This window comes from Sturnus vulgaris, chromosome Z (assembly GCF_052056855.1).
Source record: "Sturnus vulgaris isolate bStuVul1 chromosome Z, bStuVul1.hap1, whole genome shotgun sequence".
In the NCBI taxonomy this organism is placed as follows: domain Eukaryota; kingdom Metazoa; phylum Chordata; class Aves; order Passeriformes; family Sturnidae; genus Sturnus; species Sturnus vulgaris.
In genome coordinates, this window is record NC_142283.1 from 27,701,272 (window position 1) to 27,728,381 (window position 27,110).

Consider the following 27,110-nt stretch of genomic DNA (forward strand, 5'->3'; position numbering starts at 1 on the left):
AAAAAAGTAAGCAAGCACAAACACCCCCACACCACCACCACTCCTGCCCTCCCCACTGCTGTATTTTGATTTGTAAAAAAAAGGTTCTCATGTGATTTTCAGTTTGAGATAGAAGATATTTAGGTATTCAGACTTCGTCTCTTCCCTGCAAACACCAGAGCTCTTCTTACATGTTTGGTTTGAACATGCGATTATACAACTGTGTAGTAAAAATGAACCTATTTCAAAGTGTGGATTGGCAGAGTTCACCTGAAGAAGACATAAAATAGATCTTATGACATCAGGATTGGTGCCAGTGATTAGTGTTGCAACCATGGGCATGCCAGCCATTCTCTTAGTCTCAGTTTTCATAACGAGAAAAAGATTATACAATAAAATTGAACATTTATTCACCTAGGATGGAAATGGTTAGCCAAAAGTGTATTTTCAAGGTTTTTTCCTTCTAAAAGAAATCAGTACTGTCATTGGAAAACGCTTTTGTGACCCTGTTTGTTCAGAAAGTTCATAGGAAGTTTATTTTTACTATGTGGTTGAAATGTTTTCATATCTGTACAATCCTTTATAGAATGTAGTGGATAATATTTCTCAGTACCTTTTGTCTAGGCTAAAATGTCAGAAGTTTCATGATTCTGTCCACTGATTTCTTGTTCTACTACCACTCCTCTGAAATGTTTAAACAAGTCTGCAAGTCCCTCAAACAGTAAATAGGAAAGGTTTCAGCTAATAGAATAACACAGAATAGTTTCGATTAGAAGGGGCCTTTAAGATCATCCATGTGTATATTGTCTGTACTTAATTTTCATAGTAAGTTTTGCTCTGCATTCTGACTCAGATTTGTGTTCAGGTTCCAAAAGATGTTTTTAAAGTGTCATATTTTTGTGTGAAATGATGGGTAGTTATCCTACCTACTAGGAAAATGATGGTATATGTATTTAATTTTAGTGTTAGTTTTATTAAGTTTTTCATACTAATGCTACTTTGTCAGCAAGGTCCACTAGTGAATTTTCCATTGAATGAGAAAAAAAATTTACTTTTATCAGCTTTATTTCTGCCTTTCAAGTTCTTGGAACATTTCTCTCTACAGTCTTATGAGAGCAATTAAGAGTCTCAATTTACTTTCCCTAAACCATTCATTATTTTGAGTATCTTGATTATATTCATTCATCTTCTGTGTAAATTAAAATGTCCTAGTACTTTTTGTTGTTCATTGTCTTAATTTTCCTCGCATAATTTTCATTATTTGAAATATCGTCTGCTTTTATGAATCTGCTTTTTTATTTTTTGATTTGGATTCAGTACTTTAGCTGAAATTATTAGGCTTATACAATGGCACTAAGTAAACTACTAGTGTTAGTAATTCAATTAACTTCACTATATTCCTCAGAAGTTTGACAACAGATCTTGAAATAATTATGTCACCTCCAGACTGGGCATCTCAACCTTCCTTCTTTTTGATCTAGATTTATAAATATGTTACACATCATCTCAATAAATCTTTACAATTAATCTTTCAGCGTGTGTATATATATATATAATATGCTCTTTCACTTCTTTCTCCTTGCATAGTCATTTTGATATCTTTTGTCTTTTAGCAACAGCCTAACAGTTATTTTAAGCACAATGTAAATTATCACTTGCCTTCTCATTCTTGATTTGACTGCTTTAAAATTATAAAATTTTCAGAACTTTGTAGTAACTAAATTGTAAATTTCGATGTATGGTACTAGGAACTGAAAACAACCTACCCATGGGCCTTGTATTTAAGATGTAATTGTAATTTCTTGCACGTGTATTCATTATGTAAGACCTTAGTGAAGTTTCCATAGAGTTCGTCTGCTTCAAATCAAGTTTTGGTAAAAGAATTTACAGGAAAAAATCAACAAAATTAATAATAACAAATTATCAGGACCGGATGGTGTTTGCCTAAAAGCTCTGAAGAACCTGGGGGGAAATAGTTGAAACACTAACACTGGTATGGGTTCTTGAAGCTTGTGTAGGTCTAACATAAGAGTGGGCCAGCTCAGGGAAGGAAAAGCCATTGAGAGTAACTCGGAACTCCTTCCGCACCAGTCTCTGAAAGCATGAGAAATATTTTGAGAAGTTCGTATAAGTATTTGACCTTAACGTGCTCGTTTTCTCTTGATGGTTCTTTTTCTACCCAGGCCCATGTCCACCCCATGCTGTGCGTAAGCTCCCTTCCATCTGTTTGATAGCAAAGAGCTGTGCTAAAGTAGCAAAGGCTCTTTTTAAGTTGCAAATAAACACAAAGCTGCCACTTTTCAAAAAGCTGTTTTAATCCAGTGGAATTGCTTATTACGACCTCTCAGATAATTGTTGTGTCTCAAAGTCTAAACACCTCAAGTGTCTGTATGTTTAATCCCAAACTGTCAGACTAGAATAGCACAGTTTTCAAGAAGAATGGCACCTGCTCTGTTCCATGTTTTCTCTGGGAAAAGCTTGAATATGGTATCACCTCTTAGCCAGTCGTTTCTGTGATAAAAATGTCACATCCCTTCTCCCTGTTTACTTAGTATTGCTGTGCCCCAGATATGACAAAGTGCAGATCCAGGAGAAATAATAAAGTCTGTGGAAAGCAGTCACAAAGGAGAAAAAAAAGATATTTTACATTGGCAGCTTTATTACTTGTTGTTGTCGGACTGCAACTGGGTACTGAGTTTGCAGCCAAGGCTGAAAAGCATTTAAACTCTATTTACTAGACAAAAAATAATACAAAGACTACTGAAAGTTGAAGAAGAGAGCTGTCACTGAATTCTTTCAGTGTGGCTGGCGATTGATGCTTTTCTGAGTATCACAAAAACGAGCAATGAGCTTAAAATTTTGGAAGAAGAAAGCTTTTTAAGTATGGAGGGCTAATTTGTCCTCTCTGCTGAAAAGGCCTGTGTGAATAAAATAGGCTATCGTAAACAGTCTACACCTTGTTAGGGATGATGTGCTATACAACACTCACCATCAGAGCAGCAGTAGTGGAGCTGGAGAAGCAGGAGATGGCACAGTGCTTCTGCATCTGTGGACAGCTGTTGCCAGCAAACCTTTGAAGCTGATGCCATCTCACATGGATCCCTGGCAGTTGTGAAAATGATGTAAAAGGATCATGAATTTAGGAAGGGAGAAAGGATCTTCAATTCTCTTTACAATTTCCTGTTTTCTCTACTGAAAATAATCCTGTGTTCAAAAGCATCCCCTTTAAACAGGCATGCATCATGGGTTGAATGCCAGCTCTTTTGCAGCTTTTCAGACTAAGTGCTGTTGGGTGCCCCGTTTTGCTTATTCTAGAGTCTGTCTCATTCGTTTATTTGCTTAATGTCCAATATCCACTCTGAATTGTTAAACAGCAACGATTTGCTGGTTTGCTGTCAGCTGCAGGTTCCCACCCCTCCTCATCTGGCATTTGTGTATTTGTTGATCTTGGTACTTTAAAGCTTTTAAACAGGCACTAAGCAAGTTAGGAGATGATGAGAAAAAATATAAATTGGGGAAATACATGTCACATGGTGACTGTTTAAACTACTTTGCTTATTTGTTTCTTCAGGATAAATTCTGTTGCATGATTGTTTTTTATCTTATATTAGGTACATCTCAGCTACGGGTTTTTTTCTTCTTTAGTTGCAAGATTTAGTATAAATAGTATCATCTGTGACCCAGTATGCTTCCTGTGTCATGAGTGCTTAGTGGCTGAGTTTGTCATTCCCAAAGAATGACAGATGTTAGTGTTTCCTGCCATTTATTTTTTCAGCTGTCATTCCAACATTGCAGTAATCACATGGATTTTGTATTTAATTTTAAGAACATTTTGCTTTCCCTTTGCCTTCTGAAGTAGCTCCATTCATTATTATTTCAAGTCATCAAGTCTTATTATTCAATTCTAGAAGAAAATTCACTTTAAGTGACTGAAGACAAGCCAGTAGCTTTTTCTACATCTTTTATTGTGAAGTAACAGACACATACAATCCAAACCTTTTCCTAAGCTGCAAATACTTGTTTTTCTGGGGAAAAAAAAATAGACATTTGAGCAAATAAACACCTTTGAGCTACTCTTTCTCTTTCTGATGTTGTAGTCAGCCGTACATCACCAGAATGTGAGCACCCCTCACATTTTTCAGTCAGGGTGATTTACTGTGATCCAACATAAATATGTGCGTTTTTACTTCCGAGAAATTAGCATGCTGAATTAAAATGAAGGTAGTGGACAGTCATTAAAACAACATCGTGACAAATTACCATTTGTTGTGATTTTTGCATATTCATGATACCACCCGTCTTCACTACATGGCTCAGATTTAAATGTTTTTCAAAATTTCAGTAATTCCTAACAAATTAAAATTCGGTTTGTGTTTTTTTCTTTTTTCTTTGGGTGGTTTTTTATGTCTGTTGGGGATTTTGGGGGGGATTTTTTTGGGTTTTGTAGAGGGAGGTTTTTTTGTTGGTTTGGTTTGGTTTGGTTTGGTTTGGGGTTTTTTAATTTTGTTTGGCTTTGGGGCTTTTTTCTGATTTCCGTGAAGTAAGCATAGAAAGAAAATGGCCAATGGAGCACTTTCAGGTTGTTCTCAAGATTTTCTTAAAAGACACGCTAGAATTCTTGGTTCATTCATCATTCCTTGCCCACTGTACCACCAGAATATTTGCAGATGCTGCTATTTTCTTCCATTTTATATTGCTTTGCCTCAAATGCCAAAGTATTTTTCTACACTATGTAATTTTCCAAAAGCAGAGTTTGAACATTTATCCAGAGGAATTATGTTAAAAAGGAGTGGGCTTGAATGGCTTGTTTTCTTTCTTTCTTCAATTTATCAATTTGATAGATTCCTTGGATAACTACACCTGCTTGTTGAAATGTGTATTTATGTATGTCCACTGTCTTTAGAACATCATGTAATCTTTCCTGCTCTAGACATCATAGGATTTCTTCGGAGCTAAAGTGATCATGATCATGGCATTCTTCTTTTTGATTTTGAATATTCATGGTTCTTTTGACCATCCTTTTCAATCCCAAAGTGCTTTCAAGTTGACTTCCTTTAAACATTCAACTCATTCAAAGAATGCCAAGCAGATCTCACATACTTTTGTTTTCATCTTCATTGCTATAGGTTCATGTTTAGAATTAAGTATTTCAGATAATCTACGCTTGTTGATTTAGCTGAGCTAAGGTGTAATGTTTTTCTTTTCCAGATCATATTACTAATGATTTATCACTTAACAGCAATCAAGTGTTTAAGATTCTAGGGTTTGTTCTTCAACTAGTGTAGGCCATCTGGGCTCTGTTGACCTCAGGATATGGAAGCAGCATGTAGCCACTAAGAATTTTATCTCTCTGTGCAGTTGCTCTTTACAAATAGTGTCCCCAGGAAAATGGTTTTGTTTGTTTTCTCCCATAGCAACTTGCCATTGAGTTAAATCACTGAAATCTAAAACCGACATTAAAAAGTTTGGATTAATTTTTCCAGTGGAGCACTGTTTGGGCAGCAAATGCCAACAGGAAAAGCATTTCTGTAGTCCTCTGTCAGCAGTCTGCTTGATCAGGCCCAGGCAATTTCACACAAAGCACTCTGTGCTGATTCAGGTAAGGAAATTTCACAAGAAGGAATCTCTTATGATTTCTGTGAACCAAAAACATTAGCAGTCCAAGGTGTGATCACATGAATTTTTAAATACAAAATTACTTTTTTTCTGTGATTGATCTAAAGCTGTTTTTAATAGAGGGGAGTCTGAGAAAGAAACAACAGAGCTGTTTGTTTAGGTGCATGACATATTAAGAGTTCTAAGATCACAATATATTGTCAAAGCAGGATTGGAAAATTTCCAGAGACAGTAAATCTAAATCTAAATGCAGAGTTTGATGCAGTGTCCTAGCACAGTGTGGAGGTAATCTTGCATAGTCAATCTTGTCCTTTGTGCAAAAGCATGTTTAACATTGTAATATTTGCAAGAGGAAAATTAAAATTACATTCTGCATACACTAAAATATCAAATTAACTTTTACTTCTGCTACATCCAAGAAAATGTGTTTCAGAACTGTAACTGAAATTTTAGATAGATTTTAGATTACTAAATCCAGTACTGCTGCATATCAATTCCCTGCATTTCAATTAGTGACATGTGTATAGGCACTTATTGAAAGATAAATTTTCAGGCTAGTTTTAACTTTCAAAACAGATTCCTGTATTATTTTGATGATTATTTTTTATTATCTTATTGATAATGAGTGGACAACAAAAATATGTGTGTATGATTTAGACAAGCAGTGATTATAGATTATCTCAACGATTCAGGTGTTTTGCTAAGTTCAGTCTTTCAGCATTCCCTTTCTTATTTCTCTGTCTGTTTCTTTCATCCCTACCTGCATGCAGAATTTTTGTACCAGCTGGTATGTCTTTTTTTCATTCCACCATTCTTCCAGGCTCTTGCATATCCAGGTTCTTATTTAAAGTAACTCTTTCCAATAAAACTAGCAGGCTCTTTCCTTATGTTTTGAGGATTATTTGACCCTTGAGATTTAACTTTTTTGTCTATCATCCCTCACATTTCTATAACAGAACTTGAAGAGCTGCACTAATGAGCATTCTATTAATTGCAGCTTATTAATTCAGCTAAGGGTAAACACATTAGAACGACTGGAATTTACAAATTCAACTGTAAAATCATGGCCAAAGTTTGTTGTTTAGTAGAATACCAGGACTGTATTCTGACTAAGTTAACTATCGTAAATAGCTGACACACAATATATGAAGATTTCTGTGTTAGCCTCTTTTGGATTACACTGATGTGGCTGGGTACCAAAGAAGTATTAATGAGATCATTGTCAAACTCCAGTGTTGTTCTGACACAGGTAAAGTAAGATATTCTCTCTTCCCTTCTTTAAACATAGTCAAAAGGGTAAAGAAAAAGACATCTGAAAGAAGAATTTCAGGTATTTAAAACATTGGCCTAAAGTATGCACATTATGTGTATTCTAATCACCCCAGTGCGTAATCCTACAGCCCCTTAGGTCTCTGAGTTTTCTTCCAAAATAAGGCCAAAATAGGCACAGCAAAATTTGGCATTTTTTGAGTTTTTGCTCCTGAACCTATCACCATGAACAAACAAGCTTTCACCCTTTTCAAGTAATATATTTGCTTAGAGTATATATGAAATGAACACCTCATGAAAGTTTAGCATTAGTCAAAAAGGTATCATAAAAGGAAAATTTAATTTTTTGTTTCTCCCCACTAGATCACCCTTGTGGAATGTGGAATGACACATGGCTGTGTGAACTGGCTCTATTGCCTCCATGTTTCTGCCTTTTATCTGGAGTGCTGTCCTTACAGTATTCAAATGTGCAGTGAACTAGAGATCAGGAAGGAACGTATTTTTCAAAAAGCACTGAGCAACACTAGAATGTGATAAGGAGAAAGAGAAAATAAAGAGCACTAGTAAAAAAATCTCAATTTAAACATAATTTATACAATTACTATTACAGTGTCATTTCTTTACAGTATCTTGTTTTTCTTTAGAATTATTACTGTAGCTCTTGGCATATCTCCCCTCCCCCCCAGTTTTATATTTCTCTTCTAGCACTGCAGCAGTCCATGCAAAAATCTAATTCATTACATACTGCCAAAAAGTCACAGAAGGTTCAAAATTCTTTTTATCAACTCTCAGTGTAATGTTTGAGGAAGAACAGATTGTTGTAATATTCACACAGAATCCCAGAATTCTTAGGGTTGGAAAGGACCTCTGGAAATCCTTTAGTCCAACCCCACTGCTAAAAGCAGGTTACTCATACTCACAGTTGTGATGTCTTCATAAGCAGCAAGTGTATTCCAATCTGGAAATGTGTCCTAAACTGCAAACACAGGGAGAGGCAGGATTCCAATATAGACAGAGTGAGATTAAAGACACAAAGGAGGTCAAATGTTGATAATCAAAATAATAATACACATTTACTCATTATTAAAGAAAGAGCAAGAAAGAAAACAGAAAAGTAGGAAAAAGCAAAGAGTTACAGAAAGCCAGAAAGATAATCACCACTAAGAATCTGTGGCGTCCTGTGAAGATCCTTCTTCCTTTGTCTGTTGGTGAGGAGAGCTCTGATAAACTTGCTGTGCATTCACTTATATAGAGGCTAAGTGTTTCTTTATGGCATCAAGTGGGCATTCCATTCCAGCTTGGAGCTATGGACACGGTATTCACAGGATATTCCCATGACAGCCCAGTCAGCTGGCCCTGCAGTTCACTCACCTTTAATAGCAGGGCACATTCACTGCCACTATCATGGGCTGTCACAGCCATTGTCAATGGGTGCTCATGGCTCCTTATCACACCAGGTCTTCAACTGCAGATCTTATCAATGGCTGGGCAATGGTGAAACAAATCTCTCTTTAACAGTTCTTTTACTGAGTTTTTAGTATTTTCCTCCACGTTTATATAATTTCTGTGGTGCCTACAGTCTGGTCTTTTAAATATGGAACAGTTTGTTGCATCTTTCTTTAATAATCATGACCACAAATATAATTTCTCTGTGAATATATTCACAAATAAATTTCTCTCTGTAAAATCCTACTCTTCATTATTATGTGTTTTTTCCCGTATTTTAAAATCCTCAGCCTGATTTCCAATTAGGCATGAGCAATTATTTTCAGACCTCATCACCATACACGCATAAAGACATGTGATAGCACATAGATTTTAAAGATGACATATTGAGCATTTTTAAACAGCTGACGGTATCTGAAAAATGTGGTCACTGAAGGTGTGGTGCCCAGTAATATGGGTGAAGTTGAAGCCCAGAGTTTAAGACCTCAGTTCTGGTTATCTACATAACACAGGGATTTGATGTCTGAGGTGATATGGTGCCAGTGCTTTAAGGAAGCCTGCTCCTGCTGTTCCTTTTCAGAGTGGAAGGAGTACCAAACAGGTTTTCTATTTTGCTGATGCTGAAAAGGGAATATATGCAGGTACCTGTCTGCTGGGACATGATATATGTCTATTGAAATCTATCACTATTTGAAATAAGTGAAAGTCTCAAGACTTTAAAGAGTTACAATCTGACTTACTGAAAGGGTGGAGACTTCTGAATCATTAAGGTACCACTGAAAAGTTTTAATATCTCCAGGTCTTTCCATACTTTTTCAAATTAAGAATTGGGAAGAATAATGTGGTTGAGCTGTTCCATGAGTGATACCCTGCGAGGGGGAAGAACAGTTAAAATAACCTGACTCTCCATTCATTATAGGATGCAATGAGGGGGCCAGTCTCAGGTCACATTGTGCACCTTTCCAGATCCTGTAGACCGTTCAGCTTTACCTCAGGACCTACTTCCACAGTCAGCTTTAAGATAACGATATCATCATAGTTGTCTATCCTCCTTCCATTTACCTGAGGATTTGATTGTAGCAATGGGGAACAAAGATAAATGGACTTTCTTCTTGCTTGCTCCAAAGAAGATTGTTTATTGCAGCAAACCAAGTCTTTCTATGCTCTAAACTTATCCAAAACCAGCGTGCATTGGCTGGCTGCCACTGCAGTCTCACTCTTCACACATCCCTGTACCCAACCAGCTCTCTGATCAAGTGGTGTCCATGTGTCTTCCCAAACAATCACTGCCTCACATACGAGGTGACCACACACCAGCCATACAGCCCGAGCTCTGGTTACAGGACCTGTTTTTCACCTCACCATTAGTCAAATCTTTCCCAGAGCACTTTCTGTTGCTCACCAGAAGTGAACAGGATTTCTTATCTCCCGCATTTGATAAAATAAAAACTTAACAGGGTGTCCATCACCAGATCCAAGGCCTTTTGATAGAGATTCAGAAGACTTTAAGGAGGTCAAATGCCTCCAGAGCTGAAATAGTGTTGCTTACTATCTTGTTCTTTGTGGGCTTCACAGAAAGCAGTGGTTAGAGTTTGGAAGGTAATTACTGAGGTGGAGTCTTGAGCAGCGGCCAGACCATAAACCAGTATTTCAGAGTCTTTGTCTATATGTTTTTCTGGGCAGTACTAATGACTCCTGCCAGAAAAGGACTAATGCATCTACTACCAACTACTTCTGGGTCTATTTCACCAGTTCACAAAGGAAAGTCTGCCACAGTGTTAGAGCCCTGTGTATAGCTGAGTCTCCTGCTGAGTCATCCTGAGGGATGATATGGGTGCCTATTTATGGCACCCAGTCTCTACTTTGGGGACACCAGTTATTGATTGAGATAATCTGAAGAGTTGTCTCACAGAAGCTTCTGTTTAAGCAATAGAGATGTTTTGGCTTGTTACTAAAAGTCAAGGATGATTAGAAGAGTTCTTTACTGATAGCAGCAGGGCTGTACTTTTGCTTTTGCAGCTACAGGTGACAGAGCCTAGAAGGTTTGATGTTTGAGGTGTTTTTGGATGCCTGCGTGTAGAGGAAGGGGTCAGCCCTTGCCTTGTGGGGCAGTGAATTGCCCCACTCCCCCCACCCTTAGAGCCAGTGTCCCAGCATGGCAGAGCTGCCAACAATGGCACACCAGAGGCAGGGCTCCACCCTACCTTAAGCCAGCTCCTGAGTGGCCAGATGACCAGCCAAATGAGCCACCTGGGAGGAGGGCCCACAAAAGCCAAGGGGCATTTAAGCCCAAGCAGCAGGCTGGCTGGCATATGGCTTTACCCTCCCTGATCTTGGACTTTCTGTCTGAGCACTACTGGAACCCAGGAGCTGAGAACTATATGTGTGATTTTCTATATCTCTTCTGTCTTTCTTGCTTTCTTCTTCCAATTCGCTCTTCTTGGAACATATTAAGTAACTTAAGATTGAACAGGTTTATAGTTTACTATGTTGGCTGGGCCAAATTAATGCCCACGTGTTTTATTATTAATTGGATATTGTACTAAATCTTTTGCCAAAGTTGTCTGATTTTTCTAAAGTTTGCCAGTGAACTTTTGTCTTGTTTTGACTGCTTGAGAATATCTGACTGGCATTTCTCCCATGCATCTAACCCAGAGTACAGGAATGACTGTAAGTCCTTTTATTGGGGCCTTACAACAGGTAATCCATGACTCAAATAAACAAGAGTTCATGTGTCTTCTGGTGGCCAAGTGACAGGAGCATACCACTGATGGCATACCAGTGCTGACTTCATATCAACTCTCTGTGTCTATCACAAGTTAGTTTGACTTTGCCTTGGTTGCTATGGTATGTGTGGAGGTGCTCTATCATACCAGCTTTGCCAATGAGGATTGTTTTGGGAATATCCATCTGGAGTCTTTTTCCCAAGCACCATCTCGAAAAATTTCAATATTTGCTTCTATTCTCAAAACTCTCCTCTTCTGATCTATGCCTTTCTCTCAAAATTAGAAGTTACTAGTAGGACAGTTATCCACTATAAAATGTTCAGTTTTATTCCTTAAACCCATTACTTTTATCAGTCTACTTTTGAGTCTGGCTTATTTATTTCTCCCACCTTCCCAGTCATTTGAGATGTTTGGGTTTTAAATACACTTTCACTTGGAGAGGAGAGGGGTTTGGAGTTAAAGGTATAATCCTTTCCTAAATCACACTATTTTGTCATGGGGTTGTAAGCACAGTCTGTTGAATAAAAAGACTCACACAATATGGATTTTATGTAGGATTTGTGTACATTAGCTTGATGAAGTCTAGTACTAGTCGTTTACTTTGGTTTTTTGTTTTGTTTTTCTGTTTTGCTTTGGTTTCACGAAAAGGAAAATAAAATTCTGGCTGAAAATGTGTATGTAAATGTTTGGTATTACTATATTCACCAAACAGCACATCAATCTTTAGTCTACAACTTCCTGTGAAAGAGGAGGAAGACATTGTCTCAGTCTTTACTTTGGGTTCATACCCTTTTTAAAATTCAGGTCAGACCATCAACATCAATTTGACTCTGCTTTCACAGTTTGTGCTTACAACCATGCCCTAGAAAATCTCTTGCTTTTCACATACTTTAAGCCTACTGCAAACAAATCACACAAATGAAATAGTAATAAAGCTTTGTATTAAGCTTTTTATTATAGATTTTATCTACTATTTAAATTACAATTATGTCCAGAAAATTGGCAGTTGTAGTCATGCAAATAATGAAATTGATTCCAGTCACAGCCCATCTTCAAAGCCCCAGAATTCTCTTGACTAGTCCCGTAAAGGGGCTTATGGGTTGTTTTTTTTCTTTTACCCAGAGTTGGAGTTCTCTTTTACCTACTACTTTGAGTAGACTCAAAGGAGAAATACCAACAAGATATTCCTCAAGAGTCAAAACAACAAAAACTTTACTGGCAACTTCAGAAAATAAGGGAACCTTTGCAAAAGTTTAAAGTAACATTGAATCAACAGAAAGCATTTCACAAAGCATTAATTAAGCAGGCTGCAAATCCATTCAACTTGACAAACCGCAGCCCATCTGATTTTAAGTTACTTAGACTTCAATAAGAAGGAATTGAAAGAAAAAGAACAAAGAGAAAGAAGATATATGGAAAAGAACAAATATGACTACCACTGGTGGTTCCAGTGATCAGTACATTGCCTCTTGCTCTGGTGTGAGTACCCTTTGGCTTTCCTGGGCTCTTCTCCCAGGTGGGACATCTGGTAGCCACTCTGGGGCTGGGTTAGGGGCTCAGGGGCAGGTTTGGAATATTGCCTCCACTGTGCCACTGCAGGGCCGGGGTACAGGCTCTAGGGGGAGGGGTGGATGGAGCAACCCACTGCCTCACCAGGGCAAGGCTTGTCTTGCCCCTTCCCCCACACATGCAACCAAAATGTTGCATCAAGCCAGCAATCTCCTCCAGCCTCTCACACCATCTTTGCCTGGAAAGGAAATGCCAGTACTGTTTGAAAAATTAATTATTAAGAACTTTGGTTTACTCTAGGTAGCTCATGTGTTGTATTTGATAATATGGCATCTTGCTGGAAGAAAATAAGTGCAGTTTTTTCCTAGCCCAGCTTATTTTTTACACAAATACTTGGAGCAGGAGATAGAAACCAGTTAATAGTTGTGAGACATGTGGGAATAGTTGGAATAGTTTAAGCAAAGATGAACCATGATCCTTCTGAACGCCTCCTCTTTCCTGTGCAGTTTTGTCTCATCCTGCCTCAGAGTATGTCAATAAATTTCCTTTAAGCTCAGAAGATGCAGTGGGTTGGAAATAGTGATCTTGCTCTGGCTCTTTCTGTCTTTATGGGTTTTGTGGGAAATGATTTAAAACTGATATATTTTTGGATTGTCTGGTTCCAGCTAGGACAGGATGAATTTTTGCAGTAGCCAGGAGGGGGCATGGCTGAAACCCAGAGGTTATTTTCTATCATCTCACATGGTTGTTGGGGACGGAGGAAAGGGATTCTCTTGCGGGAAGAGGGGATCCTTTCGGTTGAGTAAGTGTGGCAGTGGCTCCGAGCCGGAGGGAGCGGTCGGGTCGGGCTCTGCAGTGAGCATTTTGCATGTAAATCACTCTCTCTCGTACACTTTTGTTTTTATTATTGTTGCTGTTGTTCATTTCTTTACCTCACTGCTATTCCTAGTAAATTGTTTTTATCTCAACCACGATTTTTTGTGCCTCAGTTCTCCTCTCCAGCCCACCACGGGGGTGGGGAAGGAGAGGGGTTGAGTCTGCTGCAGCAGGATTTGGAAAGTCTCAGTGGGAGCACAAAATTGGAGAGTGCCATTCCTAAATCTTGACATAAATAAAGGTACAAATGTATTGTGTAGGATACTTATAAATTAAAACAGCCTCGGGACCTTTGAATGCAACCCCACTTCAGTTATGGATATGCCACAAAGGGTACTGGTTTTGTTAGAGTGACATAATTATTTTCTCACACAAATTAATTATAAATAAAAATAAATTTACATAGAGGGCAGAATCTCTTAAACAAAACTGAAGAGGCAAGGGGTATACATATTTAGAAAGCAGAAAAATATCTGCATGGCTTATTGTTCACTTCTACTGTACAAGAAAACATTATACTGGAAATATGTGTTTTACATGAAGGAATAGATCAGGTGCCTATTTCCTGATGACAAATGAGGTATGCTGGATATATGATGCACATCTTCAGAACTGTGTACCTGAGGAAACTAATGGTGTCATTGCAAAGGCTTCGAGAATGCAATAAATATTAAGGAAATAACTTACATAAATGACTCTGTGTTGCTGTGCAGCACACTGTATGTAGTTGATATCACTGGTTCTGATCCATTATAGTCATCCTCAGAAAACAAAAATACTTCTTTGTGATATAATAATTATTAATCTTATGTGAAATATAAGGTCTTTCACATTGCCTACTGAGAAACTAGTTGTTTTGCTTTGTCTGAAGTGCTTGGTTTATAAATTACACTTAATCACTGAAAGTAGTTTTCTCATCTATGTCTGTCTGCTTCTCTCATGGTTTTTAGATAATCTGTGTTCTCTAACTAAATACTTTCAAACATCTTCACAGCAGATGATAACACCATTGCAGAATCAATGATGTTGAAATGATTAAATAATAAATCATGTTGTCTTCCAATCTAATTTATTAAGATAGCTAAAATGCCAACAAAATGAGCAAACAAATATACTATCTGATAGTTGTGCATCAGGGGAAGAAAAGAAAAATTAAATGCAACATGCTGAGCATTAAATGCTGAACTTTGGAGTCAATGACAAAGACTGTTGTATCATGTGGTTTGTGATGAAAAAAGTTGAACTTCGTTGATGAACTATTTTCCTAGGAGTACAATTTTTTTTTCTCATTTCTTATTTTCGGAAAACAATAATCACATTCAAGATAGATAGGGTAATATGGCAACTATCCATTGGAAATGTTGAACATAACCTTTTGGCTTATCTGTGGTCTGTAAAAAATGAAGAGTAGCTATTTTTTTTCCATGCTGATACTTCATCTTAATGCTATCTAACACAGTATTGTTAGTGGATTTGATGCTGCAAACATGTCTGCATTTAGAGATAGATACTTGGGGGAAAAAGAGCAGCTCTGTGTAGGAGCTGAGTTTTTCTGGTTTCCTGCTCAGTGAAACTAGAAATGTTTATTTTCCTCTGCCTACATGAGCTCAAGAACCAGAATGTCAACAAACTGCCTTTATTCCACCTTATGACTCTTGTCACTTGAAAGAGCACACAACATACAAGGTTGTCACCTTCAGCATGTTTAAAAGCTAGAGACCTAGCTTATTCAAATATGTGTTTAGAAACTAATGCAGTGACAGACAAAATTGTGTGGAGCTCAGCACATATACTAAACCATATGTATTGCAATAAACACTGTTTACAGGACAAGAAATCGTTTTCTTATTGCCAGATTTTACCAGTTCCTTTTACATGAATCTGTAACACAGGACCTTTTGAAACTTAATGATGGCTACACAATCCTTTTCCTACAGTCAGAAATTCTTTTACTCAACTATTCCTATTCTTTTATTTAGGACAGTGAAAAGAAAGGATTTATGAATAGACTTTATGCCATCCAGGAGGTGTGTGTCACTGTCCAGAATATCCTAGATGAAATCGCTTCCTTTGGTGAAAGGATCAAGAAGTAAGTGCTGACAGAGGTGCTGGATTGCTCTCCAATACTCTTTAACATCTTTTCCATATATAGAGGTATAAAATATTAGACTTCTACTTATTCTGGGAGAGTCCATTGTTCAAACTCATGTATATTTACTTTGCTTTATGAAGGCCTGCAGTCAGTTGAAATTATGTCATATTAATTCTGGTGTTTAGAATTATATTAATTGGGACAAAAATCAGAAGTAAGTTTTTTAAGTAGAACGGAAAGAGCATATTGTTGTGAGGTTGCTTTTAAAAGCGATAATAAAAAGTCCAATTTTGATAAAGGAAATAAGCAGAACTGAATAGGGGTTACATATTTTAAGTTCACTTGCTGGAAGTTTTATTTGTAGGTCAGCAAAACATTTCCCTTAGAGTATTTGTAATCTGTAACACCTAATACATAAATAAATACATATATAAAAACTGCCAACAAATCTGGGCATTAAGAAAGAGATGTTCTGAGATTTACTGCAGGAAATGTATTGTTGTATTTCTAGCATGATCAGTGGACAGCAGCACAAGGTTTATTACTTGAGGTCAGACAGGCTCCAGAAAGACACCTTCCAGCTGTCACCTGCAAAGCATGGAGAGGATTGACGTGGTGTTCTGCACTTCAAAAGCCAAGAGCATCTCACCACTACCCAATTCACTTTTAGAAGTGAATTTTAGGAAACCTATGCTTTGTGTGGAGCTCAGCCTGCAGGAATCCTGAGGATCATCTCTAATGCTTGTCTTGACTTGATGATGAGGAGATTGCCCTTTATGCATCTAAGAGCAAAGTCCCTAATAGGAAAGCCTGGGAATGTGTTCCCAAAGGGACAATACCAGGCAGGCTATGTTCACAGCAGGAGAGACAGGTGCAAACATATTGTCTCACACAAGTTCTTCAGTTAGAAAAATGAGCCAGTCTCTGAAAAACGTCCTTTATCAAAAGGCTGTTCATGGAAGTTGTCTTGATGATTAAGTAGTTCTAATTGTGCATTTTGAAGGTAGAATTTGTTCTATTATATACCAGATGAGAGCTACAGAATTTTGTAAACTGAGTGAGACTATAAATCTTTGTAATTTGCTCCTAAAACTATAATGGGAAACCTGTACTGAGTGCTGTGTTAACACAGCCCATAAGGAGCTTTGCTAAGTGAGGAGCCAGTGCTCCCACACATCATGGTGTGTCTGTGATCCATTGCACAAAGCCGAGTCACAGGAACATGAGCAGACCCTCAACCTTCTGTTCATCCCAAATGTGTACAGAAAAGGGGAAAAGAGCAGGTGTCCCCTGAGGATAAAGGGAGCGGTCCAACACTAAGTGACACTAACATAATGTTAGTGGAGACATGTCAAAATTGCCAGGGAAAAAAGAAGACAAATAAACACAGGAAGCCAGAGCTCACTATGAAAAATACGGCTTGCAATTCAGATAACTGCAGTTATTCATCTAGAGAAACCAAAATAATATAATCACATTGATTGAGAATGTAGCTAGTGGTAATACTTTAAAGACTATTTAGATCTTAAACCGCAGTCTGGATAAATGTCATGCAACACTTCTGAGATGGCGATGCCTTCATGGAACAAATCCACTGAACCAAGCTCCCTGTAACCAACGTTCCTATGGGACATCTGTATAAAATTGTCATCTGGTCTTTCTTTCTTCACTGAACGCAGGGGTTGGAGAGCCACAGCACCCTGTTTCAAGATCCATTAACTCTCCCTTCCGCACACCTCAATTTTGCAGAATGTGGTGACCAGCAGAGTTTTATCAGAATAGAGTCTGGGACCCTTAGTGAGGATGTTTTTATCTGTGACTTTTTTTGGAAAGGTAATGTCCTGAAACTCTGATGGGATCCCAGAAATTCTCTTCCTTTATTCACAGATAAATATTCTTTACTTATTTAATGTTTTTTTATTATCTTTTTTTTTCTTTTGACATCCAGAGGCTTTTTATCTCTTCCCTCGACCACTGCTGTTCCATTATCCCTGTCTTCATGACTAAATTCTATCTCTTCCTTTTTTATCCCCCTAGCTCTCTCCTTCTTAACTTATAGATGAGTTTCCACCTTTGCATAGCCATGCACTTGCCTTTTCCTTTTCCCCCAAGCTGGAAGGCACCTGGCTGAGGAGTACGCTTATGCCTTAGACAGAGGGGAATGTCCCTATTCAGCCTTTAACTGCTTGTGCTGTCCTTATAGTGGCATAGGGAAGAGATAAAACAAGGAAGCCTTAGCAGTACTCTTCCAGCAATTGTATCCTACTCTACTACGGTGTTGAGAATGGAATGTAGATTACCTGTGTGAGTACATATGGGGAGTAGGGAGCTCTGTGGGTTTTGCCTGATGCTGAAACTGGGGTTAGGAGGTGAGATTTTTGAAAATCAGAGAAGTGATTCACCTGGCAGATGTGCAATGCTGGGCTGGGAGAGGTGAATTCAGAGACCTCTCATTTCTACTGACAGTGAGTCCAAGCCCAGGCTCTCCCTAGTGAATGACAAATGCATCCATGCCTTCATTAGTAGACTCAGTTTGGTCTCTCTGATGAAAACTGACATTTCTCCCACTGTCCTTTGCTCTTTTTTTGGCTTTGTTGGCTGACCTCACTTCTGACTTCTGTTAATTTTTCCTTAGTACATTCAACTGGACTGTCCCATTCCTGAGCTGGCTGGCCATTGTTGCCCTCTCTGTGTTTACCGTCATCCTGTATTTCATTCCACTGAGATACATTGTCCTTGTCTGGGGTAAGTAAAGCCCTTTTAAACTGTCTAAACCACTTTAAAAACCTGGCTTTTAATGGATGACTTACACTGACAGTACTTTTTGGCACTTATGGTCATGAAGCTGCCCTATGATGGAATTAGGAATGTTAGTTTAAAATTGCAACTGTGGAAATATTTAGGCTCACCTGCAAAATGCATTTTTCTTGGCTGGCATTCTGGACTTAATCATACTATAAACATGTAGCCACGAAGATTCTTCATATACCAAAGTGTAGCTTTATCTAGATATTACTCTGATTTATTTTCACCACTTATACACAAACAGAGGCATTTCAATCTATATAGTGCGTTTAGGACAATATGCTTTTTGCTGCAGTACTCTATCTTGTGAAAGTGTAAGCAAATATAACAGCAAGAATTTAAGGGGTCACCTTTAGACAGAAAGGAGTAGGTGGTATTTGACTGGTTGATAATGAATAGAAACTCTAGGCAGGTTGGGGGATGGAGTTATGATTGATCCAAGCTTTCACTATTTGTGCTTATATCTATTCTTTATACTGATTTTAAAAAGTTACTATTACCACATCTGTTGTAAATAATGATCCAGGTTTTAATTTTTATATCTCTTCATACATGTTACACCACCAGCAGCTGTACCCTTACCCAGTAGCAGACTCATGAAGAGCACAATCTCAGTTACATTAGTGGCTAGATTTTCTTTCAGAAGAAAGAATAGCAATCACACTTTTGTGAAAAACTTTTGAATTCAGGAGACAGCATAAAATTATTGAACTGGCTCCAGAGAATCTATTTTTTGTTTATCAGTCAGTATTAGTAATTTTCTTAGAATGTTTTCTCAAATGATCATAACTAAAGCAATAAAGAGGATATGAACAAAAGTATTTCTACAGAATAACAAAAGTAAGCATATGGGCTTCCTTTCTTTTCCTGTCTTTGACTTTTACTTATTCCCCCACACCACACATCACTGAAGTGTAACCCAAACTCTTCGTTTGTTCCCAAAATTTAATTTCTTGTGCACAAAGAGGAAGTTTGAAGTATTTGTCTATGTCCTTTTTCTGTCATTTTTCAGACAGGTCTGAGACCTTGCTTTTTTACATCAAGTTTGATACAATAACCTAAGATTATATTACCCCTCCACGATCCACATAACTCTAGAGCCAGAACTTTTATTTGAAAAGATCATTACTCATACCTCTGGAAGTGTCACACTCCCACAGAAATATCTCTGTTTCAGGTAAGGAAGAGTCTCAACTCCCAAATCTCCCAATCCATGATGGACAGCATAAGTACAAATTATTATAAATGCACCTTGCACTCTCTTCATCTCTTCCCTCCCTGCCTTCGAGTTACATAGGCTATGTACATAGAATTTCAAGCCCCTTTGTTCACTAGAGGTTTTGACTCCACATTTTTCTGCTGCATTTCAGTTGAGGTGACTTCTTACTCAGCAAGTGTGAGTGGATCCCTTCTTTAGGAACCTTTTTCTCTTGCATCATGGCAGGAGACCAGACAGGTACTGCATAGATGCAGATCCTACAGTCTAGACCTCCTCAGGGTGAAATGAATTCTCACAGAGCCGTGTCTGAGCTGAGCATAGCTTCAAGCAGCTGTCCCTTCAAAAATGGCAGTTTCAGACACCTGTTTTCTCCATCACCATGTGTTTCTAGCATCTCCTGTGTATATTTCTTCATCTTGTTCATCCATCCTGTCTGTGGAAGCCATTGATTTATCTTTTTGACTTACTTCCATAGGAATGTTTGAGCTGGTTTGTAGCAGCATCTGCCCATTTTGTTCTTTGAAAGGCAGAGTCTTCAAATGAAAATTTCTTCGTACTGTGTGTCGTAGTATAGCTGTCTTTCTTCAGTGCATCCATAGGGTCTGCCCCTTTCAGCCTGCCCCACCAAGAAATTCTCCATTCTTTCCTGGCTGGCTCTCTCCCAGTGGAGACTACCGGTCCTTGAAGGTGTGGTGTGTTAGATGAGGTGGAGCAGGAACCACCTCTCCATCCTAGTCCCACTTGATGAAGTGCTTAGTCCTGGTAGCAGTTACAGCTGTTCAAGTGGAAAAAAACTATAATTCTTTTAATCTGAAAATTTTCAAACTGCTGGAAAGGAAAATGCCCTTGTTGTATTCTGCTTCTCCTGTCGTGTCTCCTCTCATCTATGTAGCACTTCTCCTTCTCAAGGACTGACTGATATTTTTTTTATCAGATGTGATAAAGTGAGATTGTATAATCTGAATTCACTCATAGATTAAGTGGTTTTCACATTAAATTTTGCAGTCATTTGCTGATGCAAAATATCTTCTTAAACAAGGTGTTTGAATGTCAGATATTCTTTCTGAACACTCGCTATCCAACACCATAGGGCAGCATCTCCTATCTACACTGTGGAACTGAAGGTTCATGCAGTGGGAGGCTGTGGGTGTTGTTGACACTGAATCTTGCATGCCTCATCCAAAGGCTTTATGCCCTTTCTAAAGTTTTCTGAAAAGTCTAGGCATCAAAGACTTTGTGGAAGATAAAATGTGTTATCTTACATCTGATAGAGCATGGATAAATTACACAGAAAGACATATTTTCAATAGTGTCCTGGCTTTGTCCTGCTCACATGAGAATCATGAGAGTTTACGCTCTTCCTGTCTATGTTTTAGACATGTGTTCCCAGAGCCTACCAACCAGGTTCTCAAAGTGTATGAATCTGACTCGGCATGTAATGATAAGAAAATAAGTCTAATTTAAAGGCCTGCTTTCCGATTATTTTGTGGATGATTTTTCTTGGTGCTTCTGAACACTAGTTGTCAATAGGCATTATAAGACCACGATATCTAAGGGAGACATACCGTCTCTTCTCTGCACTGCCAGCAGCTCTATCATTCCCACACAGAGGTTTGTGCAAAAAACCCTCTCTTTCTCATATGAAGTCTCCTCTAAAGCTTTCATATGATGCAGACTTCATTGCTTCCCGTAAGTTTTATTGTCCTTAGCATGAAAAATACTTTCCTTGAATCTTCTGAATCTTTTTGTGTTCTCCAATTAAGCCCATTTCTGTTCATCCTTTCTGTTACAGAAATTAAATACCTTTTATGCCTCTGTTTTTCCTAACTTCCTCGTAATAATCACAGTTTCTGTTATTTCCCAAAAAATGTATGGAAGGAATTTGAAAATGTCCCTAGAACTTTTGCATTTTGAAACAGGAAACCACAGAAGCGGAGTCCAACCTTTGGAGCCCCAGTTTACAATTCATACATTCATTCAGTGTTACTATCAGGATTTAGAATGGATCCTAAAATCTGTTTTAAAAGTTTGCCAAAAATATGTATCTTTTGATATCTTATATCTTATGATAGTAACATTTGAACTTTCACTTTTGCAGGCATCAATAAATTTACAAAGAAGATTCGAAATCCGTATGCAATTGATAACAACGAGCTACTTGACTTTCTGTCCAGAGTCCCTTCTGATGTGCAAGTGGTGTGTATATTTTTTATGGGTTTTTTTTGTTTGGTTGGTTGATTTGCGGTTTTTTTAAGAATTTTTAAAACAGTTATTTTAATTTCGTGTTATATTCTTTGGCAGAAAGAAATTACATACTCAAGCTGAGGATAGTCCATGAGCCATAAAGAGGATGCTAGAGCTTTTTGCAGTGAGAAGGAAGTTCCTGCATTGGTTGTGCCTCCGAGGATCCATAGGAGCAATCAGTAGAAGGACAAGTATTTGTGAGATGGTAGCAGATGCTTGAGTTTGTGCTCTACATCAGCACAATGTGAATCTGACTAGGATAGGACACCGTGTAGGAAATGCTAGAGCTGAGGCTCTCAGGACAGGCAGAGAAGGAACAAGAAGTTCAAATAATGGAAGAGGCAGGCAGCACTGCCCAGTGTCTTGTGACAGCACTCTGACAGCACTTTGGCCTTTCCTTTCCACAGGTGAAAACTTTTGCTGTGGCCACATTTCAACTGTGCTTAAAAACTGTAAAAAAAAAAAAAAAAAGCAAAAAGCTGGTTGTATGGTTGTGAATTACAAACTTTTATGATGCAGTACACAATCCCCAGAGAGCATGCAAGATTTAAGATAGCATCAAGCACATAAATCACGTCCAATGTCACAAAGAATATAGACTTCCTGTATTTCTAGTTTCAGTTCAGAGCTGGTATTAAGTAGGAGATGTGGGTGCAAACACCCTCTCTGTATCTGATACCGTTTGTGGTAGGCATTTAGAAATAACCAAGTTTTTAAAAAACGTTACAAAGAATGCTTTCCAATATGGTCAAGATGATGTTTATTGTCTGCTAGAGCTCGTGGAAAAAAAACCAAAAAAAATTTAATTTTTTCTAAGTTTACATCAACATGCAGTGTTATTTCCTAGTAGGATTTTCCTGGTGTTGGTTTTCCTTTTTATCCTAGATCTGTCATTCTGTTATTGATGAATCACATCTGCAAATCCTGTGTCATTTTTAGGGGAAGTATCTTTTTTAAAATTTTTTTATTCCCCTGGCAGAAAAAAAGAAATATCTTTTTTTTTTTTCTAACAAGTGCCAACTGACAACTTTCTTTCTGAACTTTGTGTTTAAACAGATGCAATACCATGAACTGAAACAAGATCCTACTCACAGCCCAAGCAAGAGAAAGAAAAACAATCCTGCCTAGCCAACTTCATGTGTGGAGGAGACCAGCATCTGCCAGGGGAAGATAAAAGAGCAAGCCTAAAAGTTTTCTCTAAGCTTTTTATTTATCTTGCCTTTTTATCTAGTGGGCAGATTTTGTAACATTATTAAAAGGTGTTTCTCATGGAAAATCTATTTCTCATTGTAAAGACATTTGTTTCAAGTAGGGTTTTTGCCATTTTAAAGCCTTGCTAGAAACAATGTAACACATTGAATGAGAAGATCTAAAGTGGAGAATATATAGTGCTACTTAGTGGTCAAATATACATGAGATAGTCAAATCATGCCAGCCAAATCTACAAAATGTTTAACGTTAAATCTGACTCAGAAATTTCTCAGATTTTATTTGTGAGCATTAATATTTTTATCCAATCCGTCATCATTACAATTTTCTATGTTTTATATATTGCAAGAGAAGTACAATGAAGTGGAGCCTACTGCACTTAAGTTTTAGCAGATTTTTTTAAATTTCAGACCCTGATGTTAACTCCTGGTGCAACATTTTTCTACGTGGTAGGGCTGCTTATAAGACAGTGAGAAACACCAAGTTCAAATCTCTTTCTGGAGCTCCCAAAAGCACTTTCTGCTGTCTTTATCATTCCATTGTAAAACCTAAAAATCTCTGTTTCAAAATACTGCCAGGTTTGTAACTGATTGCCTATCATATTTTTCTACATGTACCAGTAGTCTTCATTTGTACTACATAGCTTAGCTCTAATGGGTCAGACTAACTCCATACTGCTTTGGGTGTCATGCTATGAACACTTTTTGTGCACATAACTATTTTAATATGGATATCTTGCAGAAAAGGTTTTTCATTCAAATCACAAGACCATATTAATATGCTTTATGGTATAACATTACCTGTTACCAATGTGAAATACTGTGTAGAGGAAAAAAATGCAGTTGTGGTAAAACTGATATAGCAGGGTTTTTTCCTTAGTTCATAATGTCGGTTCTTCTGATATGATCTTTCCCTACTGCATGGAAACTATATTATCTTATAAATTACATGGAACATAGATGAGAAACATTTACATTTCAAATGTCTTAGTGGCAACTGCATAACGAGTACTTGGGGATATATTCTGGTAGCTGCATGCAGACATCCACACTCAGCTCCCCACACAGTGAGCAGAGACTCATTCCTGAGGGACTTCCTGTGCACAGCTCCTCATTATGGTTCCCAGTGACATTAAAGGGGATTTTTGCCCAGGGGAGAGCGAGAGGACTGCATCCTCACGAGGGGCTGTGGTCCTCTGTGGATTACCTCTCACTGGTTGCAATTGCAGATAAAGTTATATTGCACTACTCTAAAAATACTTTTTGAAAAGTGTATTTAGAAATACTTCGCAAGCACATGTGAGTATGTATTTGTCCAGAGAAATATGTGTTAGCTGCATTGCTCACAAAGGATCATCCTGGATTTCTTTATTTTGCAGATAAAATGATAGCCAAGTTCTTATGTGACAGTTATTTTGATCCTTCTGTTTGTACGTTTAAAAGAATGCCAATCGAATTGTCTTCAGAAAGCCTTGGGCCTAAACAAGCTCTTATTACATCAAGACTTTGAAAGAGTTTAATTTTGCAGCTTGTATAACCTTTTGGCTGTATCCTACCTGAAGAGCAACGTACTATGGGTAAAATTAGAAGCACTTGTTAGCCTATTTTGTTTTAAAAAAACCAAATTTGTGACTCAACAAGATGTGAATGTTTGTTGCCTGTCAATTTTGCACATTTCTTTAATACAGTGCAAGCCTTGTACCTTCTTAACGTTGCCCACCAGCCTGCGTGTGATTTCTTGTCTTTTTTTTTGTACACAGTTTCAAATGTCTACTTTGGTAGTAATATCTGAGCTGGTTATGCACGTTTCCTGCATTAAACACACTTCTAAGCATCACTCTATTAGGTATTCTGAAGCCTCTGTCTTTGAAATCCTATGGTGTCATTTTTCCAAGAGTGCTGTGATGGTCAAGTGAATGAAAACATCGTATTTCTTTGTGCAGGATTTTAGTATTTTAAGTTCCCTAAGATGCAGGGGGAGGGGGCAGGGGGACAAAACCATCTATTTGTTGAAAAATGGTGAACTCCTTTTAAATGCCTCAGTCACTTAAAATTGATCTCATTGAAAATATAACACACAGAGGCAAGGCTAAGAATGCTTATTGATTAAATATCATTCTCCTGCCACAACGAGACAATTTAAAATCACAATTTAAAAGAGTTTGTGAGCAAACGCATTTTCACTATTTGCTGTTTGTCTATGCTGCTTTGTGTAGGTGGCCTCTGTAAAGAGCCAGTCCTGCCTTATGCCATAAATATTCCAACATATCTTCCTTTTCTGGACTGATTCTGAATTCCATTTCTAACCTGTTGGATTTGGCAGGTTTTATTCCAAAAGCAACTTGTGTGTTCATAAGCAATCAAAAAAGAATAAGACATCTCACAATCATGAAATTGTTTCTGTTCTCAGGAAATAAAATTTATGTGGATTCATAGAAAATCATTAGTTTAATTGGGATCCATATTTAGATTGGATGTCAGAGCACTCAGAATCCACTAAAGCTGATCTGTCTGAGAGACTTTTATTACATTTCTGCTGATAGCTCATAGTAGAGACCTTTCTTACCCTGATTTTAAAGTTGTTCCTCTTTGTAAGAGCACCTAAGTATTTTTCATAATAGCAATGAGCTTTTAACTGGAAGAGCTATGAATTGTAACTTAGTATTTTAAATCCAAGTGCAATAACCCCAAGTTTGGGGTTTTTTTCTATTGCAATTAAACGAAGAGTGGAGTAATGAGAAAGTTATTAAGCAGTCTGCATACAGTCTTTCTGCTAATTTGGTCCCTGAACATAGGGTTTACCAACAAGAGGAAAAGCTGCCAGCAAATGCACAGCACAATGCTAAGGTATTTCACGTGAAGATAATCTAGGAGCACGAAGTGAAGGAGGTAAAGAAAAACTTATTTCGTTCATCATTGTTAGATTACACATGCGTGTATACTACACAGACCATAAGGAAAAGCTTTGTAGCTCTCTGCTCAGCAGCCAGAGATCCCTCTGGTTTAACTCACTTGTGGTGTAACACAGATCAAGTGCTTTGTGGCAGAAACTCTTCAGTTGACACTGACCCACTTGCATCTCCACCTGAATTCCCAGAATCTGCTCCAAGCCTCTACCACCTTCTCACTGAATGATAACAGCAAAGGTATTGGCTTTTTGTTGAGCTAGGTACTCTGCAAAAAAAAAAAAAAATCTCTTTTCCAATGGTGTTTTTGCCGCATTATAGGAGAGACTTTGCTGACTTGCACTGTGGTGCACTGACCATTTCTCTCACTTGCAAAAATTTAGATCTCAGAACCAGACTGCTGGGCACGTCTGTCCTTGAGTTACATTCATAAAAGGAGTTTTTTTGTTGCCTCTTGAATAAATACAGTGAAAAAAAAAGAAAAATATTTTCCTTCCCATAGAATCTCTAGCCCTGGGACATGTAACAAGCCCAACAAGCAAGTGTACTTGTATCAGGAGGAGTCAGTTGTTTACAGTCATGAGATAATGGTTTGATCAGAAGTGCAGCTGGAGACTAAAGCAAGTCCTTTCCTGCAGTGTTTGTATTCTGAACTGAACACATCTGTTGGGAAAAGTTAAGAAGAAATGGAGAAGGGCCTGGATTGCTTAAATAAAAGATTTACTGAGAAATTGGATAACTACCAAACATACCTTCAATTCTTGCAGGATTTTTTTTTTTTTTTAAGGACTGGGATTTTTGTAAAAGACAAGCCTTTCTGCACTATGTTTCTAGAAGTATCTTTCTTACTTAGAAGAAAATTCAGTCACTGCTCTTTGCTGAGGCAGAGAACAGTTTTGGGAAGACAGGAGTGGAAAACAGTTGAGGAGGAGTATAGAGTATTATAGAGTATAGTATAGAGTATTATAATGCTGGAGTTTTCTCTTCACAGTGCAGATACATGCTTCTTTTATATTTCCCCTGACATGCTTACAGAGACTACAGCTCAAAATCACGGTTACATGCACACAGGTCCAACAGCCACCCCATTCCCCATCTCTTCCCAACTTCAGACCTGCTGATGGCATGCCACGGACTTGGCCCTACACCACTAAATGTAAAGGGCCCCTCTCTCCTTTTTTCCACTTTGGCCTGCAGTCTCTATGTGACCAACCT

At 37.9% G+C, this 27,110-nt stretch overlaps 1 protein-coding gene across 4 annotated transcripts in view; it reads left to right on the forward strand.

Moving 5' to 3' along the window:
• Positions 1–24,831, forward strand: part of MCTP1 (multiple C2 and transmembrane domain containing 1) — a 222,866-nt gene extending 198,035 nt beyond the window's left edge. The window contains exons 18-22 of one of the 4 annotated variants that reach the window (XR_015799421.1): positions 15,401–15,510; positions 17,193–17,346; positions 18,149–18,258; positions 21,636–21,733; positions 22,838–24,831. Coding sequence is in view for 1 of the 4 variants with exons in the window: in XM_088156368.1 (XP_088012494.1) it covers positions 15,401–15,510; positions 18,149–18,258; positions 21,636–21,733; positions 22,838–22,909 (390 nt within the window). In the remaining 3 variants the exon portion in view is untranslated. Of the gene's footprint in view, positions 1–15,400; positions 15,511–17,192; positions 17,347–18,148; positions 18,259–19,330; positions 19,496–21,635; positions 21,734–22,837 lie in introns of those variants that run through there. The other 3 variants (XR_015799420.1, XM_088156368.1, XR_015799422.1) reach the window with 3 other exon arrangements.
• The last annotated feature ends 2,279 nt before the right edge of the window (positions 24,832–27,110 follow it).